Below are 17,180 nucleotides of genomic sequence, written 5' to 3' on the forward strand. Positions count from 1 at the left end.
GAACACACCAGCCCCCAGATCACAAAGCCAACCATGCCCAGCCCCTCCCCGGGCCCCCAGCCCTGAAACCAGTGTTCTGACTTCTGACAACACCATGAGCCTGCCTTTTGTACTTTACACTCATGGAAAGATAAACACCTCCATGTTGTAAAATAAACACATACTGTTGAAATGACTTTACGTATATATCTTCCATCCAGCTTCCCCTAATAATGACATTTTGCATTACCATGCACATTCGTCAAAAGTAAGAAGTTTAGGCCGGGTGTGGCGGCTCACGCCTGTAATCCCAGCAATTTGAGAGGTGGAGGCGGGCGGTTCAGGTTCACTTGAGCCCAGGAGTTTGAGACCAGCCTAGGCAGACCCTGTCTCTAGAGAAAAATACAAGAAATTAGCCAGGTATATTGTCATCTGCCTATAGTCCCACTTAGTCAGGCGGCCGAGGTGGGAAGATTGCTTGAGCCTGAGTTCCAGGAAGCAGTGAGCTATGATCAGTCACAGACTGCACTCCAGCCTAAGTCACAGAGTGGGATTACACTCGGCTACTGTAATCCCAAGTAGCCGGGATTACAGGAGTGTGCCATCATGCCTGGCTAATTTTTGTGTTTTTAATAGAGACGAGCTTTCACCATATTGGCCAGTCTCGTCTCAAACTCCCGTCCTCAGGTGATCTGCCCGCCTTGGCCTCCCAAAGTGCTGGGATTACACGCATGAGCCACCGCGCCTGGCCAAGTGACACTCCTTTGAAGGTAATCTGCTTCTCCCACCCCTAGAAATTTTTTATAATTTTTCTTCATTTTTATTTCCTGAAGTTTTGTTATTAATAATCTGTGTGCAGTTTTCTTTCTATTTCTTTTGTCTGCAGTTCATAGTGATTCTTGAATTAGTGTGTTGATTTCTGTTATCACCACAGGAAAATTGTCAGTCAGCCGTTAGCTTTCAAAATATTTCCTTGATAAATTCTCTCTTCTCCCCTTTGGTTACAATTGATTAGATTAAAACCAAAACTGACCAGCCTGGCCAACATAGTGAAACCCCATCTCTACTAAAAATACAAAAATTAGCCGGGTTCTGGTGGCATGTGCCTGTAATCCTAGCTACCCAGGGCTGAGGCAGGAAAATTGCTGGAACCAGGGAGGCAGAGGCTGCAGTGAGCTGAGATTGTGCCACTGCACTCCAGCCTGGGGGAAAGAGCAACACTCTGTCTCAAAAACAAAACAAAACAAAAAAACTAAAACCAGGGACCAGGGCCGGGCAAGGTGTCTCATGCCTGTAATCCTGACACTTTGGAAGGCCGAGGAGGGTGGATCACCTGAGGTCAGGAGTCCAAGACCAGCCTGGCCAACATGGTGAAACCCTGTCTCTACGAAAAATACAAAAATGAGCTGGGCACGGTGGCCCACATCTGTAGTCTCAGCTACTCAGGAGGCTGAGGGAGGAGAATTGCTTGAACCCAGGAGATGGAGGTTGCAGTGAGCAGAGATGGCACCACTGCACTCCAGCCTGGGCAACAGAGTGAGATGAGACTCTGTCTCAAAAAAAAGGTTATGAATGCTTGATGAACTACATTTGTTCGAATATTTGTTGTAGAATACTATTCATTGATTTGTAAACAATGTTAGATTAATTTCATTCACTGGATTTCTGATAATTAACTTACTGATTTTACCACACTGATTTGTTGTAATTAATACCACTGGTATAAAAAAACTGACGATTCCCTTAAAATTAGGAGCATAATTCAAGAAACTTCTGATAAAAATTTATTTTTTATTTTTTTCTTGAAAAGGAGTCTTGCTCTCATCAGATTTCAAAACATTAAATGACAATACTCTTAGCAGCAAGCTTCCCTAATATACAAATATTCTAATGGGTGATGATTCAGAAGGCACCCGAAGCATCTGTACTGCCAGATGCCATTCATCCCCTTATACCTGCCTGACAGATATCCCATTCCGGGACACTGGATAAAGGGGTGGGTGGAGAGAAAGACAGGAGAAAGTGGTATAAACAAATAGATTTGGAGTCTTACTGACAGTGATTGAAACCCTGTCTCTACCTCTTCCAGCCTTATGAATCTGCATAAGTTACCCGGAGCCTCAGGCCGCATCTGTAAATGGAGGGTTGTGATGGCAGCCATCTCACAGGGTCTCTTTTCGGGGAAGGGCAAGAGTGATGGATTAGGTGAGATAGTAATTGTAAAGCACTTAATTCAAGGAGGGCGCGTAATAAGTACTTCATAAATAATGACCGCCATTATCATGACTGAGGTGTCTGCAGCTGTCGGGGATGAGGCAACTTCAGAATTTCTGGTAGGCGGGGCAAAGGCTGCACTCACACTGGAAGTCGAGGTGAGACACTGCTTCTGCACTGACTCTGCTTAGCTGGAGAGAATGAGGAAAGAGGAACTTGGAGTCCTCCTCCCCCAACTCTGTCAGATCTGCTCCCCTGTCAGACACATTCAGGGGATTTCTCGCACTGTTCCCTCCCCTGCCTCCCTCCCGCCCCATCCAACTAAACACACAACAAATACAAAAGCCCCAGCGAGGGACTGCACGCTAGAAGGGAACGAGAGAAGGGCGCTGCGCTTTCTTGCTGAAGTGTAGACACCCTGTACTTGGGCCCCTGCTAGATAGCCACGTGTTTCATCAGCCTGCAGAGAAATCTCACGGAGACCGCGCGCGGGTCCTCGGTTTCAGCCAATCTCCCTTTGGTGGGGGTGGGATGCACGATCCAGGGTTTTATTGGCTACAGACAGCGGGGTGTGATCCGCCCAGAACACAGATTGGCTTCCGAGGGCATCTCGGATCCCCGGGTGGGCGCCGCGCAATCTCCCCGTGCAGGCCCAGCCAAGGCCGGGGGAAAGCGGCCAGACCGCCTCCGAGCGGCACCAGCTCACTCTGGACATCCAGAGCCGCCGCCAGCTCTGCTTCCGCCTAGCGCTCCTGACTCCCTCTCCTTACCTGGAGAGAGGCTTGACCTTGAAATCCAGGCTTCACCCCTAGTTAGCGTGTGACCTTGGGCAGCTGACTCTATTTTTCAGTGCCTAGTTTTCCAGATGCCAGGACTGACTTCAAGGACTATTATTCATCTGGAGGGTATAGCGCAATGCTCTGAAACGAAATAGGCAATTTTTTTTTTTTTTTTTTTTGATAAGTCTTCCTCTGTTGCCCAGGCTGGAGTGCAGTGGCGTGATCTCGGCTCATTGCAACCTCGGCCTCCGGTGTTCAAGAGATTCTCCTGCCTCAGCCTCCTCAGCAGGTGGGATTACAGGCGCGCGCCATGACGCCCAGCTAATTTTTGTATTTTTAGTAGAGACGCGGTTTTGCCATCTTGGCCAGGCTGGTCTAACTCCTGACTTCAGGTGATGTGCACGCCTCTGCCTCCCAAAGTGCTAGGATTACAGGTGTGAACCACCGCGCCCGGCCAGAAAGGAAATAGGCAAATCTTTTTACCTGCTCTAATAATACGGTGAAAAGACCATATCATTATTAAAGGAGGCTAAGGGATTTGCCTATTTCGGGTTCTTGGACTTACTGAACAATCTTGGGCGAGTTGCCTCTGATGGGCCTGTTTCCCTGTCACGTGATAAACTTCATTGGTTTAAAAACTCCAGGGAACCTTTATTGAGTTATTATTACCTTCCTGCCCTACCCAACCCAACCCCAGGGAGCAGTTACAACTGTCACTCAGCTGCTGAGCGCACTTGCGGGGTGTAAGGAGCACCAAAGACAGGGAGGCTTGATTCATTTTGCTTTGGGAGTAGAGGGAAGGTCAGAAGATTCCAAGGAAAATGGCATTTGAGCAAGGATGATTCATTGGAGCTTGCTTTTAAATACTGGCGAGGCTTTTAGGTTGCAGCTCCTTACAAAGTTGAGCATTCGCAGGGATTGCACTCCGCAATAAACCCGCTTCCTCTTTTCATTCGCGAGGTCACCGTGACCGAGGGAGCTGCTGCTTCCGCACGTAGCAGGTTGTGCCTTTTCCCAATCAGGGTTCTGCATGGAAGCCGCGGGCCGCGGTGGGTTGCTGCAGGGGCTGGCGTGCAGGGTGAAAGCTGCTCGCGCCGGCCAGCTCCTGTGAGCAAAACTCGAACGGAGGAGCAGGACGGGTCGAGCCCGAGCGTGGCAGTGTTGGCCCTGCCTTTTAGGAGGGCACACTCTGAAGGGTGCCCAGGGGCCGGAAGCCCGGGACCTAAGGCCCGCGCCATTCCAGGTGCAGGGAGGGCTCTCGCTCGAGGCGGGTTGGTTTTGCAGACACTGGGTCTGCAGCCCTCCACCAAGGGCCGGCGACAGACACCACGAAGCAGCCGCAGGCACCGTGCCTCGCTCCAGGTACCCCGGGGCCCGGGCTAGAGGCGCGGGTCGCACGCGCGTAGGGTCACGTGGGCGATGCGAGCGCGCGCCCCTGCACCCACGGGAGGGGGTGGGGGAAAGGGGCGGAGCCGGCGCTTGACCTCCCGTGAAGCCTAGCGCGGGGAAGGACCGGAACTCCGGCGAGCGGCTTGTTGATAATATGGCGGTTGGAGCTGCCTGGGCATCCCCAGGAGGCTGTGGGGCCAACTCCCGGAAGAAGGGTCTCTTTTTGCGCTAATGCGGCGGCCCCTCTGGACCCGGAAGTCCGGGCCGGTTGCTGAATGAGGGGAGCCGGGCCCTCCCCGCGCCAGTCCCCCCGCACCCTCCGCCCCGACCCGGGCCCCGCCATGTCCTTCTTCCGGCGGAAAGGTAGCTGAGGGGGCGCCGGCGGGGAGTCAGGCCGGGCATCAGGGGCGGCGGTGGGGCAGGTGGGCCTGCGAGGGCTTCCTCCAGGGCTGCAGCAAGGCCTTCGGCGAGCCTCGGCTTCCGCGCAGACGCCTCCTGAGTGTCTTGCTCTGCTCCGGGACTCTTCTGGGAGGGAGAAGGTGGCCTTCTTGCGCGAGGTCAGAGAATTGTCGCGCCGGTTCAGAAGCGATTGCTGAAACCCACAGAAGTTCATGCGTATATGCTTAAGAACAGTTCTTAGGGGGGTTTTAGTTTTTTTGTGTTTCTTTCCGCACTGTGAATCAAGATCAAGGAAATCTCTCTAGTACCTTATTTTGGAAGTCTGAATTTTCCAAATATCGAGGGTTTTATGTGTAAAAGCAACATGTGAAAAATTATTTTCTTCGACCAGTGCTGTCTTCCAGTTTCCTCTTTGGGGTGAGGCGTAGTTACTGCCGTTCCTGAAATAAAATTGCTTATTGCTAAAGTTCCCCGACAGGAAGACCACTACTTTTGATGACTTCGCAAGTTTACTAACTACTGGAACCCTAACTTTATAAACGAACTACTTACATTTTTGATTTTCAGTTGTATTACTTGCCCAATATTTAGGTAGAAGCAGCTTGATTTGGATTCTGAGTAAGGTTGTTGCAGTTAATTAAAAATACATATCCGAAGTGAGCAAGTGTAGGTCTGCGGACAGTAGTGATTTTTCCTGTCAATTCTTGTTGCTTCAGATAAAATGTACCAGACAGAAATGGGTTTGTTTTGTTTTGAGATGGAGTTTCGCTCTTGTCTCCCAGGCTGGAGTGGAATGGCGTGATCTCGGATTCAGTCGATTCTCCTGCCTCAGCCTCCCACGTTGCTGGGATTACAAGCATGCCCCACCATGCCTGGCTAATTTTTGTATTTTTAGTAGAGACGGGATTTCACCATGTTGGTCAGACTGTTCTTGAAACCCTGACCTCAAGTGATCCGCTCGCCTCGTCCTCCCAAAGTGCTAGGATTACAGGTGTGAGCCACCACACCCAGCCAGAAATGGGTTGTGGAAAAAGCACTAAAACAAAATCAGGAACTTGGATTCATATGACAGCCTGCTATTAACTGTAATGGGGGACAGACCAGTTAACCAACTTTTCTGTCTTCTGTGAGCTGAGAATTAGATGATTCCCAAAGGCCTATTGAACTCCGCATGACTACTTCTTGAGTAGGTACAGGGTTTTGGTAACTGATGCTAGGTGCTGAATGAATGAAAGTGCTGAATGAATGAAACCGGTGAAACAGGAGGAAGCCTGATTGGTAAGGCAGGGGTATACTTAATAGCTCTCTAATTTATTGTTACTGAAGTGGTTAACTTTTGTTTTTTTAAGGGAGGAAAAAGCATTCTAAGAATAACGAGGCAGATTGCATGTTGCACAAGAGACTGTTGTCTGTATTCAACAAATATCTTTTGAGTGTTTACAGTCTGCCAGGCGCAATGCTAGGCCCTCACTGTTGGGTAGTGAACAAGACAACGTCCCTGCACCCATGGAGCTTACTGTCTGCTGGGATAAACAGACAATAAGTAAGCAAACAAATCTCTCTTCTCCCTCTTGCTCTGTGTAAGTGTGCGTGTATAGGTGTATATTTACAAATGGAGTAAACTGTTATGAAAGATTAAAGAGGAGAAACACATTTTGGTTAGATGTTAGAGAGACCTCAGCAGGTGACCTTGAAACTTAGAGCTGAAGGGTCAATAGGAGGTAACTAGAGAAGCCAGCGAATAGCATGTTTGAAGGTCAGGCAGCAAGAAAGAGCATGGTGCCCTTCAAGAGAGGAAAGAAGGCTGCTGTGACTGGGGCATAGATGCAGGCAAGTATCAGGTGATTGAGAGCTCTATAGGCCATGGTTAGGTTTTATTCCTAATGCCGAGATGCCAAACATGGTGGCTTATGCCTGTAATCCCAGTACTTTAGGAGGCTGAGGCAGGAGGATAGCTTAAGCCCAGGAGTTAGGACCAGCCTGAGCAACGTGAGACCTGTACAAAATGTTAAAAAATTAGCTAAGTAGGCTGGGCGCGGTGGCTTACGCCTGTAGTCCCAGCACTTTGGGAGGCCGAGGCGGGTGGATCACGAGGTCAAGAGATCGAGACCATCCTGGTCAACATGGTGAAACCCCGTCTCTACTAAAAATACAAAAAATTAGCTGGGCATGGTGGCACACGCCTGTAGTCCCAGCTACTCAGGAGTCTGAGGCAGGAGAATTGCCTGAACCCAGGAGGCGGAGGTTGCGGTGAGCCGAGATTGCGCCACTGCACTCCAGCCTGGGTAACGAGCGAAACTCCGCCTCAAAAAAAAAAAAAAAAATTAGCTAGGTATGGTGGTGCACACCTGTGGTCCCAGCTGCTCAGGAGGCTGAGGTGGAAGGATCACTTGAGCCTCGGAGGTGGAGGCCACAAAGAGCCATATTTGAGTCACTACACTCCAGCCTGGATGACAATGTGAGACCCTGTCTCAAAACAAAATACAGAGAGAATATTAATTTAAAATTTTGGAATAGGAGTGATCTCAACTTATATCTTAAAAAGATCTTTCTAGGTCACAGTGGCTCACTCCTGTAATCAAGCACTGTGGGAGGCTGAGACAGGAGGATCACCTGAGGCCAGTTCGAGATCAACCTGCACAGCATAAAGAGACTCCATCTCTACAAAAAGAAGAAAAAAAAAATAGCTGGGTGTTGTGAGCTATTCAGGAGGCTGAAGCAGAAAGATCACTTGAGCCCAGGAGTTTGAGGCTGCAGTAAGGTATGATCCCACCACTGCAACACAGTGAGACCCTGTCTCAAAAAAAAAAAATCGTTGTAGATGCTTTTTGGAGGCTGGATGTGTCAAGAGTAGAAGCTGGAGATGGTCCTATTAGGAATTTGATGCAGGCTTTAAGTACAACCAATGCGTTAATGATTCCCAAATTTAATCTTTACAACTTGGATCCTTGCCCTGGAATCCAGACTGGTGGATCCAACTTTAGGTTCACTTTATATCTCTATCTGACTGTCTAATACAGGGGTGACCAATCTTTTGGTTTCCCTGGGCCACCTTGGAGGAATAATTGTCTTGGGCCACACATAAAATAAATACACTAACAATAACAATAGATGATGAGCTTAAAAAAAAAAAAAAAAAAGGCTGGGCATGGTGGCTCACACCGGTAATCCCAGCACTTTGGGAGGCCAAGGCGGGTGGATCACGAGGTCAAGAGATTGAGACCATCCTGTTCAACATGGTGAAACCCAGTCTCTACTAAAAAATACAAAATTTAGCTGGGTGTGGTGGCATGCACCTATAGCCCCAGCTACTAGGGAGGCTGAGGCAGGAGAATTGCTTGAACCCAGGAGAAGGAGATTGCTGTGAGCCGAGATTGCGCCACTGTACTCCAGCCTGGCGCCTGGCAACAGAGCAAGACTTGGTCTCAAAAAAAAAAAAAAAAAGTCGCAAAAACTCATAATGTTTCAAGAAAGTTTACAAATTTGTGTTGGGCGCATTTAAAGCCATCATGGGCCAAGTGCAGGAAACTTGATCCAATAGATAACCTTCAACTTACGATATCTAAAATTTTATGCCAGATTTAGTACTTTTAAACATGTTCACCAGTTTTTCTCGTTTCAATAAGTGGCATTTTTGGATTTTTTTCTGAGGCTTTTTTTTTTTTTTTTTTTGGAGAGTTTAGCTCTTACTGCCCAGGCTGGAGTGCAGTGGTGTGATCTCAGCTCACTGCAACCTCTGCCTCCCAGGCCAAGCGATTCTTCTGCCTCCACCTTCCGAGTAGCTGGGATTACAGGCATGTGCCACCACACCTGGCTCATTTTTTTGTGTTTTTAGTAGAGACAGGGTTTCACCATGTTGGTCAGGCTGGTTTCGAACTCCTGACCTCAGATGATCTGCCTGCCTCAGCCTCCCAGAGTGCTGGGATTACAGGCATGAGCGACTGCACCCGCCCTCATCTTTGGCTTTTTTAATTGCTCAGGCCAAAACTTTAGTACATCCTTGAACCTCTCCTCCTACTCTATATCTGACCCATCTGCAAATCTGTTTAGGTCTACCTCGGACATACCCAAATCCAGTCACTTCTCATAATCTCTCAATTAACACCCTGGTCTCTCTAGGCAGTCATCTCTGTCAAGATTGAGCAGTTAAGGAAGTCCTCTAAGGAGATGACATTCAAATCTCTGCTTAAATGTCAAGAGTGAGCTGATTTTATAAAGATTGAGGAGACAGCATTATTTTGCTGTAGGCTTCCATTTGGTTTCCCTTCCATTCTTGATACTTATGGTATATATTTCAAAACAAATGAACAGAAAGAGACCCAGGTATATATGTGGTATAAAAAGAATTCCTAGTTAGTTGGGAAAGGATAGACTAATCTATAAATGATGCTGGTTATCCATCGCCTGGCAAAAAATAATTTCCTTCCTCCTCTCATACATACCAGATTAACAGACTTTTTCTCTTAGGGGCCAAATAGTAAACATTTTAGGCTTTGCGAACCATATGCTTTTTGTCACATTCTCCTCTATCCTTGAAGCCATAGGCAATATGTAAGCAAATGGGCATGGCTGTGCTACAATAAAACTTCACTTACAAAAACTGGGAATGGGCAAGTTTAGGCATGGTGGTTGATGCCTACAATCCCAGCACTTTGGGAGGGTGAGGCGGACGGATCACTTGATGTCAGGAGTTTGAGATAAGCCTGGCCAACATGGTGAAACCCTGTGTCTACTAAAAATACAAAAATTAGCTGGGCGTGGTGGCTGACACATGCCTGTAATTTCAGCTACTCGGGAGGCTGAGGCAAGAGAATCGCTTGAACCTAGGAGGCAGAGGTTGCAGTGAGCCGAGATCGTGCCACTACACTCCAGCCTAGGCAACAGAGACTCCGTCACCCTGGGTGGAGTACAGTGGCACGATTTGGCTCACTGCAACCTCTGCCTCCTGAGTTCAAGCGATTCTCGTGTCTTAGCCTCCTGAGTAGTTGAAATTACAGGCACATGCCACCAGGCCTGGCTAATTTTTGCAGTTTTAGTAGAGACTGGGTTTTGCCATATTGGCCAGGCTGGTCTCGAACTCCTGACCTCAGGTGATCTGTCTCCCAAAGTTCTGGGATTACTGGTGTGAGCCAAGACGCCCCGCCCCAAAAAAAAAGCACAAAATTTGTTACCTAGCAATTCAATTTTTAGAGATTTATCCTAAAGAAATTCTTGCTTATATGCATAGGAAGATGTGTACTAGAGTGTTCATCAGTTGAATGTGTAACTGAAAATTAGGAAATACGGTAAATGTTCATTAACAGGGAAATGGGTAAATGTATATTTATAAAGGTATTAAGTAGCTAAAATGAATAAACTGGAGTTGCATGAATGAACTAAAACTGCATCAATAGATTGTTGAATGAATACAAGTTAGATATGTATAGAGTGCCATTTGTGTAAAAAAAATTGTTTTTTTTTTTTTTTGAGACAGAGTCTCACTCTGTCGCCCAGGCTGTAGTGCAGTGGTACAGTCTTGGCTCACCACAATCTCTAGATCCTGGGTTAAAGCGATTCTCCTGCCTCAGACTCCCGAGTAGCTGGGATTACAGGAATGTGCCACCATGTATGGCTCATTTTTGTATTTTTAGTGGACATGGGGTTTCACCATGTTGGCCAGGCTGGTCTTGAACTGCTGACCTCAAGTGAACCACCCAACTTGGCCTCCCAAAGTGGTAGGATTATAGGTGTGAGCCATCATGCTTGGCCATTTGTGTAATTTTTAAAGATGTACAGAATAATACCATTTAAAAATATATGTATATATTTGGCTGGGTATGGTGGCTCACACCTGTAATCCCAGCACTTTGGGAGGCTGAGGTAGGAGGATCACTTGAGCCCAGGAGTACAAGACTAGCCTGGGCAAGATAGCAAGACCCCATCTCAACAACAGAAAGCATAATTAGGCATGGTGGCATGAGAGAATCAATTGAGCCCAGGAGTTGAAGTGAATATTATCAGGCCACTGCACTCTAGCCTGGACAACACAGCAAGATCCTGTCTCAAAAAAATAAAAATATATATATATATTTGTATGTGGTAATAGTCAAAAAACTACATGGAAGGAAAGCATCTAATTTATTTATTATTTTTTTGAGACAGTCTTACTCTGTCGCCCAGGCTGGGGTGCATTGGTGTGATCTTCACTCACTGCAACCTCTGCCTCCTGGGTTCAAGCAATTCTTTTGCCTTAGCCTCCTAAGTAGCTGGGATTACAGGTGTGTATCACACCACCCAGCTAATTTTTTGTATATTTAGTAGAGACAGGGTTTCACTACATTGGCCAGGCTGGTCTCCACTCCTGACCTCGAGTGATCTTCCCACTGTTGCCTCCCAAAGTCCTGGGATTACAGGCATGAGGCACTGTGCCCAGCCAGAAAATATCTAATTTAGTATAATATTTATATCTGAGAAGGGAGGGGTCAAGTGGTGATTCATAGGAACTTTGAGCTCTATGTATAATACTTAGGAGGACAAAAGGAAAAACAGCAAAATGTTGATATTTGATTGTTGGCTTGTGTGTACTTTCATGGTAGTATAACATAGGAGATCTGATTGATAGTAGGAGAATGTTTTTAGGGTGGTAAAAGTGGAACTGCGGTGGTGTATTTTGACAGTAGAATCAGTTGGTCATAGTTTGCATGTGGAAGGTAATAAACAGACCGTATGGAGGATGACTTCCAGAATTTTGGTCTGAGTAGTGGGTGGATGACAGTGTAATTCATGAGAGAAGATGAAGACTGAGTAGGAACAGGTTTGGGAAAAGATGACATGTTCCATTTTAGACAAGTGGAATTATAGAAGATGGCAGGTATGTGGTTAGCTATATGAATTTGAGAGAAAAGATTTAGGATGGAGATAGAAATTTAGGAGTAACAGCATATCTATGGTATTGTAAGCCTTAAGAATGGGTAGGTCAGCCAGGAAATAGATGTGTTTATGCAGAAGAGAGGAGTCGAGGAAGCCAAGACAAGTTAATGTTTCAGGTGAGAGATTCAGTCCATGGGCAGTTGCTGCTGAGAGGACTGCAAACACCAGTAGCCTACAACATTTTTAAATGTTGTCTACCTGACAACTGTGATCAGTACCTGCAGTGATCTTATTTATTTTCACATTGTCCACACGCTTGAATGTAAATTGCTTTTCTGAAGGCAAAAGCACTGCCTTTTCTGAGCTGGGAGCCTGACTGGCACATACCAAGTACTCAACTGTTGATGGATTGACTTCAACCAGATACCCTGAGGGCAAGTTATTTCCTGCTACTAGCCTTTCACCTTTTAATGTTTAAGAGCACAAATAGAGAGATGGGCACATTTTGGGATTTCTTATTTTAATAACCTTTTCATGGTAAGATTTTTTAAAGTTTAATGTTGAAAAAATCACAAGAAAAGAAGGTTAAAAATAGTCTTATGTCAGAGCCTGTAATAGAATTCACACTTGGCTTAAGCTGCTGGGCAGCTTACTTTCTTGGATGTCATATTAGCTTATCTACAGCAGAGTTTGTCCTGTTTTGTGTAATAATGGAGCAATTATGTGATTATTTTACAGACAAATTGTTATACTTTGAGTGTTAGAGGTTTAGAATGTTTGTACTTGATGGTATGGGAGGAATAAGAAGATGTGATACACAACCAAAGATCTTTCTTCACTATGCTTCTAGTAGCCAGTACTGTGGAGGATAATGTTGGTTAACATTTGCCCTAAATTTACTGTGATAGTTACTCTTCTAAGTCCCTTACAGGTAATTTTTTTTTTTTTAATCAACAACCCTCCAAGGTAGTTTTTATTGTTGACCTAATTTTATAAATCAAGGAAATTACGAGCCAGAGAAGTAAAGTAACTTGTCCAAGATCACATGGCTTATAAGTGGTAGAGCCAAAATTTGACCCCAGGTGTTGTGACTACATTGTCTCTCCATAAGCAGGTTCAGCTCTTTTGACTGGATGCTGTTCCAGGGTCACTTCGTTAGAGAAGCCTTTGCCGACAGCTGCCCTCCTGTGCCCTCCTCCAAGGCTGTCCGTTGTTCCAGAACTTTGAATACTCATCTTAGAATAAAGCTGGTCTAATTTTTACAGTGTTGTTATAGAATGGATCTCTGACTGCAAAAGTTGGTCATAGTGATCTTTTTTATTCCAGTGAAAGGCAAAGAACAAGAGAAGACCTCAGATGTCAAGTCCATTAAAGGTAAGTTCTGCCACCGGCAATCCACTGCATTCAAAAGTGATGTGCTTTGGGTTTGTGGGCTCTTTAATCCTGTGATCTTCTCTTTTTTGGCATTAATCATTTCTGCCTTATTTTATAATTATGATTTTGATTTATTTCCCTCTTTAACCTGTATAAGCTTTAGCACCTAGCATATAAAAAGTAGGCTTTTACTTTAATTTTTTTTTTTGAGTTGGAGTCTCGCTCTTATCACCCAGGCTGGAGTGCAGTGGCACCGTCTTGGCTCATTGCAACCTCTACCTCCCTGATTCCGGCAATTCTCCTGCTTCAGCCTCCTGAACAGCTGGGATTACAGGTGCCTGCCACCACACCCGGCTAATTTTTGTATTTTTGGTAGAGACGGGGTTCACCAGGCCAGTGTTGAACTCCTGATCTCAAGTGATCCACCCACCTCAGCCTCCCAAAAATATTGGGATTACAGGCATGAGCCACCAAGCCTAGCCGTAAGTAGGTTTTTTTTTTTTTTTTTTGAGACAGAGTCTCACTCTGTTACCCAGGCTGGAGTGCAGTGGCATGATCTCTGACTCACCGCAACCTCTGCCTCCTGGGTTCAAGCAATTCTCCTGCCTCAGCCTCCCAAGTAGCTGGGACTGCAGGCGTGTGCCACCACACCCAGCTAATTTTTTTTTGTGTGTGTATTTTTAGTTGAGTTGGGGTTTCACCATGTTAGCCAAGATGGTCTCAGTCTCCTGACCTCGTGATCCACCTGCCTCGGACTCCCAGAGTGCTGGGATTAAAGGCGTGAGCCACCACGCCCAGCCATAAGTAGGCTTTTACTGAGCCTTGTGTGTGTTGGCTGGATCCTAGTGACTTCTTATTAATCACACCTTTAATTGTTCCCTAAAAGTGATTAGTTGACTTTGTTTAGTAAGACAAAAAATGAAGATTACTCTTAACTGAGTAGTCTGTTAATTGCAGGAAAGCACTGACACTTACGAGGCTTAGTTTTCTGTCATTTGTACAGAAGTATGGTTGATTACAGTTTTTGCTTTTTTATTTGAATGAACGACCTTAGTTTAAAATATATTCACTTTGTTTATTTTTTGTTGGAATCAAGACATTATCCTCGTTTATAGATTAAAGCATGCTTTTTAAAGATGCTGTATTATTGACTAATTTTATTATGTACAGTGTACAGAGATTGAAATGAGAAAATTATAATAGAAATTGTTTCCATAGTCATTACATATTAATTTCATCTATTTGTTTACATAAAATCTGTAGACTGCTACTTATTTAGATTTTTCTTTCAGATGTTTTTATGTGGTATTGCTCAAATTGAATATTTATTCTATATGCTCAATTTGCCGGAGAAAGAGACTATAGCTTAGGAAAGTGGTAGAATTAGGGAAAAAAATAGGGTAACTTATAGCCTAGTTTACTTCTTTCTCATTGTTTAAAGCCATTTGGATTCCACATTAGTTCAAACTCCTTCTTTGAGCAAAATTTGATTGGCATTCAAACTCCTTCTTTGAGCAAAATTTGATTTATAGGTCTCTCAAGCCAAGACCTATAAAGACTAGATCTGATGGTAGTAGAAGGAAGGAACTTAGATGTCTCAGGCAGTGAGCACACCAATCTTCCACTCTAAACTTTGCCACTAACAGTATGATGTTGGGAAAATTCTTTATTTGTTGAATGATGGGATTGGCTTAGCGAATTTCTTTTTTTTTTTTGAGGTGGAGCTTCGCTCTTGTTGCCCAGGCTAGAGTGCAGTGGCGCAATCTCGGCTCACCGCAACCTCCGTCTCCCGGGTTCAAGCGATTTCTCCTGTCTCAGCCTCCCAAGTAGCTGGGATTACAGGTGTGCACCACACGCCTAGCTAATTTTGTATTTTTAGTAGAGACAGGGTTTCTCCATGTTGGTCAGGCTGGTCTCGAACTCCCGACCTCAGGTGATCTGGCCCCCTCCGCCTCCCAAAGTGCTGGGATTACAGGCATGAGCCACTGTACCCAGCTGGCCTAGCTAATTTCTAAATCTCTACCAGGCTAAAAAATTCTATGCTTACATTCTAATTATGACAGTACATAATCTTGCTTAACATTCACTGACTTAACTTTAGTATAATACAGAAACAGTACAAGAAACAGCCCTCAAGATTTTTGCATTCTGGTTAGAAAGACAAATTTATGGCCAGACACAGTGGCTCACGCCTGTAATCCGAGCAGTTTGAGAGGCCTAGATGGGCACATCACCTGAGGGCAGGAGTTCAAGACCGGCCTGGCCAACATGATGAAAACCTGTCTCTACTAAAAATACAAAAAAATTAGCCTGGCATAATGGTGGGTGCCTGTAATCTCAGCTACTTGGGAGGCTGAGGCATGAGAATTGCTTGAGCCCAGGAGATAGAGTTTGCAGTGAGCCGAGATTGCGCCACTACACTCCAGCCTGGGTGTCACAGTGAGACTCCGTCTCAAAGAGAAAAACAAAAGACAAACTTATACACAGAACAGTAGCAAATAAACCAAAATAATACTAGCTGCCATTTATAGAACACCTGTTCTGGGCGTTAGGCAAAAATTGACTGTAACAGTGAACAAGAAAGACTTAGGTCCTGCCCTCATTAAACTTATAGATTGGTGAGGAAGAAGGAACATTAGTCAAATAATTCCACAGATAGCTTGGGCCAGATTGGTAGCAGTGGAAGTAAAGAGATCTGAATGGACTTGAAAAAACATTAGGAGGCAAAATGGATGGAAGTTTGTTATTGATTAAATATGAGGTATAAGAGCGAGGGATATTTGAGGTTGATACCTACCTTCTGGCTTGCCTAACAGAACCAAGTCAGGAAATTATATGTTCAGTTTTGGAATGTTGGGTGGAAGGTGCTTTTGAGTCATTTATTTACATATGTTATTTTATATGCACAGTAATTTTAGGATCTGAGTTTTAAACCAAAGGTTAGGGAGTGACTTTTTTAGTCTAGCAAACCTAGGTTGAAATCCTGCCTATTGAAATGGCTCTTTACTAGCTCATTAACCTAGGGCAAAGTATTCAACTTATTTTCATTTTTGTCTTCATCTCTAAAATGGGGAAAATATGGTCTTATAAAATTGTCGTGAGAGATAGATGAAATATCCCCAAAAAAAGGTACATGGTGAAACTAGTATAGTGCCTGGTATATAGTAAGTCCTCCATTGGTAGCTGTCATTATCTAGTTTTAACATATTCAGCCTTCAGTATGTTGAATTAGTCAAATTAAGTGAAGCATTGCAAGGAGTTCAGAGGAATTTGAGATCAGCAAATGATTTCTGAAGTTCAGGGAAGACTTCATGGAAATGACACTGAACCTTGCCTAAAAGTTGAAGAATAAGAAAGATCTAAATGAGAGAGTCTTTCTCTTTTCTCCCTACCAGCCCAGCTTCTTATTTGAGGATATATTGGGCAGAGGGGCTTTCAGACAAGTAAAGGGAGATTTTTACAGGAAGTCTGAGATGAAGTTATAGAGAGCTGTAAAGACCAGAAAAAGGAATTGAGACAGAGGAAGCAGGAGGCCACTGTAGGTTTTTGGGCAAGATAGTGATGCTGTAAGTATGGGGTTTATGAAAGTTTAGTCTGGAAGAGATTTGCAGGATGGATACCCCAGAAGTTTTTTTGTTATAATACGGAAAGACTTGCACTGAGGGTATGGTGTTAAAAATAAACAGGTAAGTAAATGTTTAAACATCTTGAAGGAAAAGTTAACAAATCTTGGCAAATAAACAGATACAATAAAAAAGAATGGGATCACGATTTTGAGTTTTGGAGACTGGCGGATTGAACAGACAGGGAAATCGAGAAGGAGAATCAGACGATGATGTTTTAGGTTGATATTTAGACAGATTGTGCTTGAGATAGTAAGGTTACCATGGGTGGGAATGTCTAGTAGTGAGTAATCAGTGATATAAGATACAAGATCAAAGCTCAGGTCAAAGACAAGTTACACATACAGGTCAGGGACTTTTCATCTGCTCCACAGAGGTGTGCCCCGGGAGCTGTTGCAGAGTCCATGTGGAGGGCATGAGTAAGACGGTTGCCTTAAATTTGCCAGAATTCTTTGTTTGTTTGGGTTTTTTTCCCTCTGAGACGGAGTCTCTCTCTGTTGCCCAGGCTGAAGGGCAGTGGCACAATCTCAGCTCACTGCAACCTCTGCCTCCTGGGTTCAAGTGATTCTCCTGC

At 44.9% G+C, this 17,180-nt stretch overlaps 1 protein-coding gene across 4 annotated transcripts in view; it reads left to right on the forward strand.

Annotated features, from left to right (window-relative positions):
- The first annotated feature begins 4,488 nt into the window (after nucleotides 1-4,488).
- Nucleotides 4,489-17,180, forward strand: part of AKAP10 (A-kinase anchoring protein 10) — a 92,177-nt gene continuing 79,485 nt past the window's right edge. For 2 of the 4 annotated variants that reach the window (XM_064378266.1, XM_064378265.1), the window contains exons 1-2: nucleotides 4,510-4,724; nucleotides 12,936-12,983. In XM_064378266.1, the coding sequence (XP_064234336.1) occupies nucleotides 4,637-4,724; nucleotides 12,936-12,983 (136 nt within the window). In that variant the 5' untranslated portion in view covers nucleotides 4,510-4,636. Of the gene's footprint in view, nucleotides 4,725-4,884; nucleotides 6,304-12,935; nucleotides 12,984-17,180 lie in introns of those variants that run through there. The other 2 variants (XM_064378263.1, XM_064378264.1) reach the window with 2 other exon arrangements.

The sequence above is a fragment of the Aotus nancymaae genome, unplaced genomic scaffold (assembly GCF_030222135.1).
Source record: "Aotus nancymaae isolate 86718 unplaced genomic scaffold, 86718_ANA_hifiasm-v0.15.2.pri h1tg000018l, whole genome shotgun sequence".
NCBI lineage: Eukaryota > Metazoa > Chordata > Mammalia > Primates > Aotidae > Aotus > Aotus nancymaae.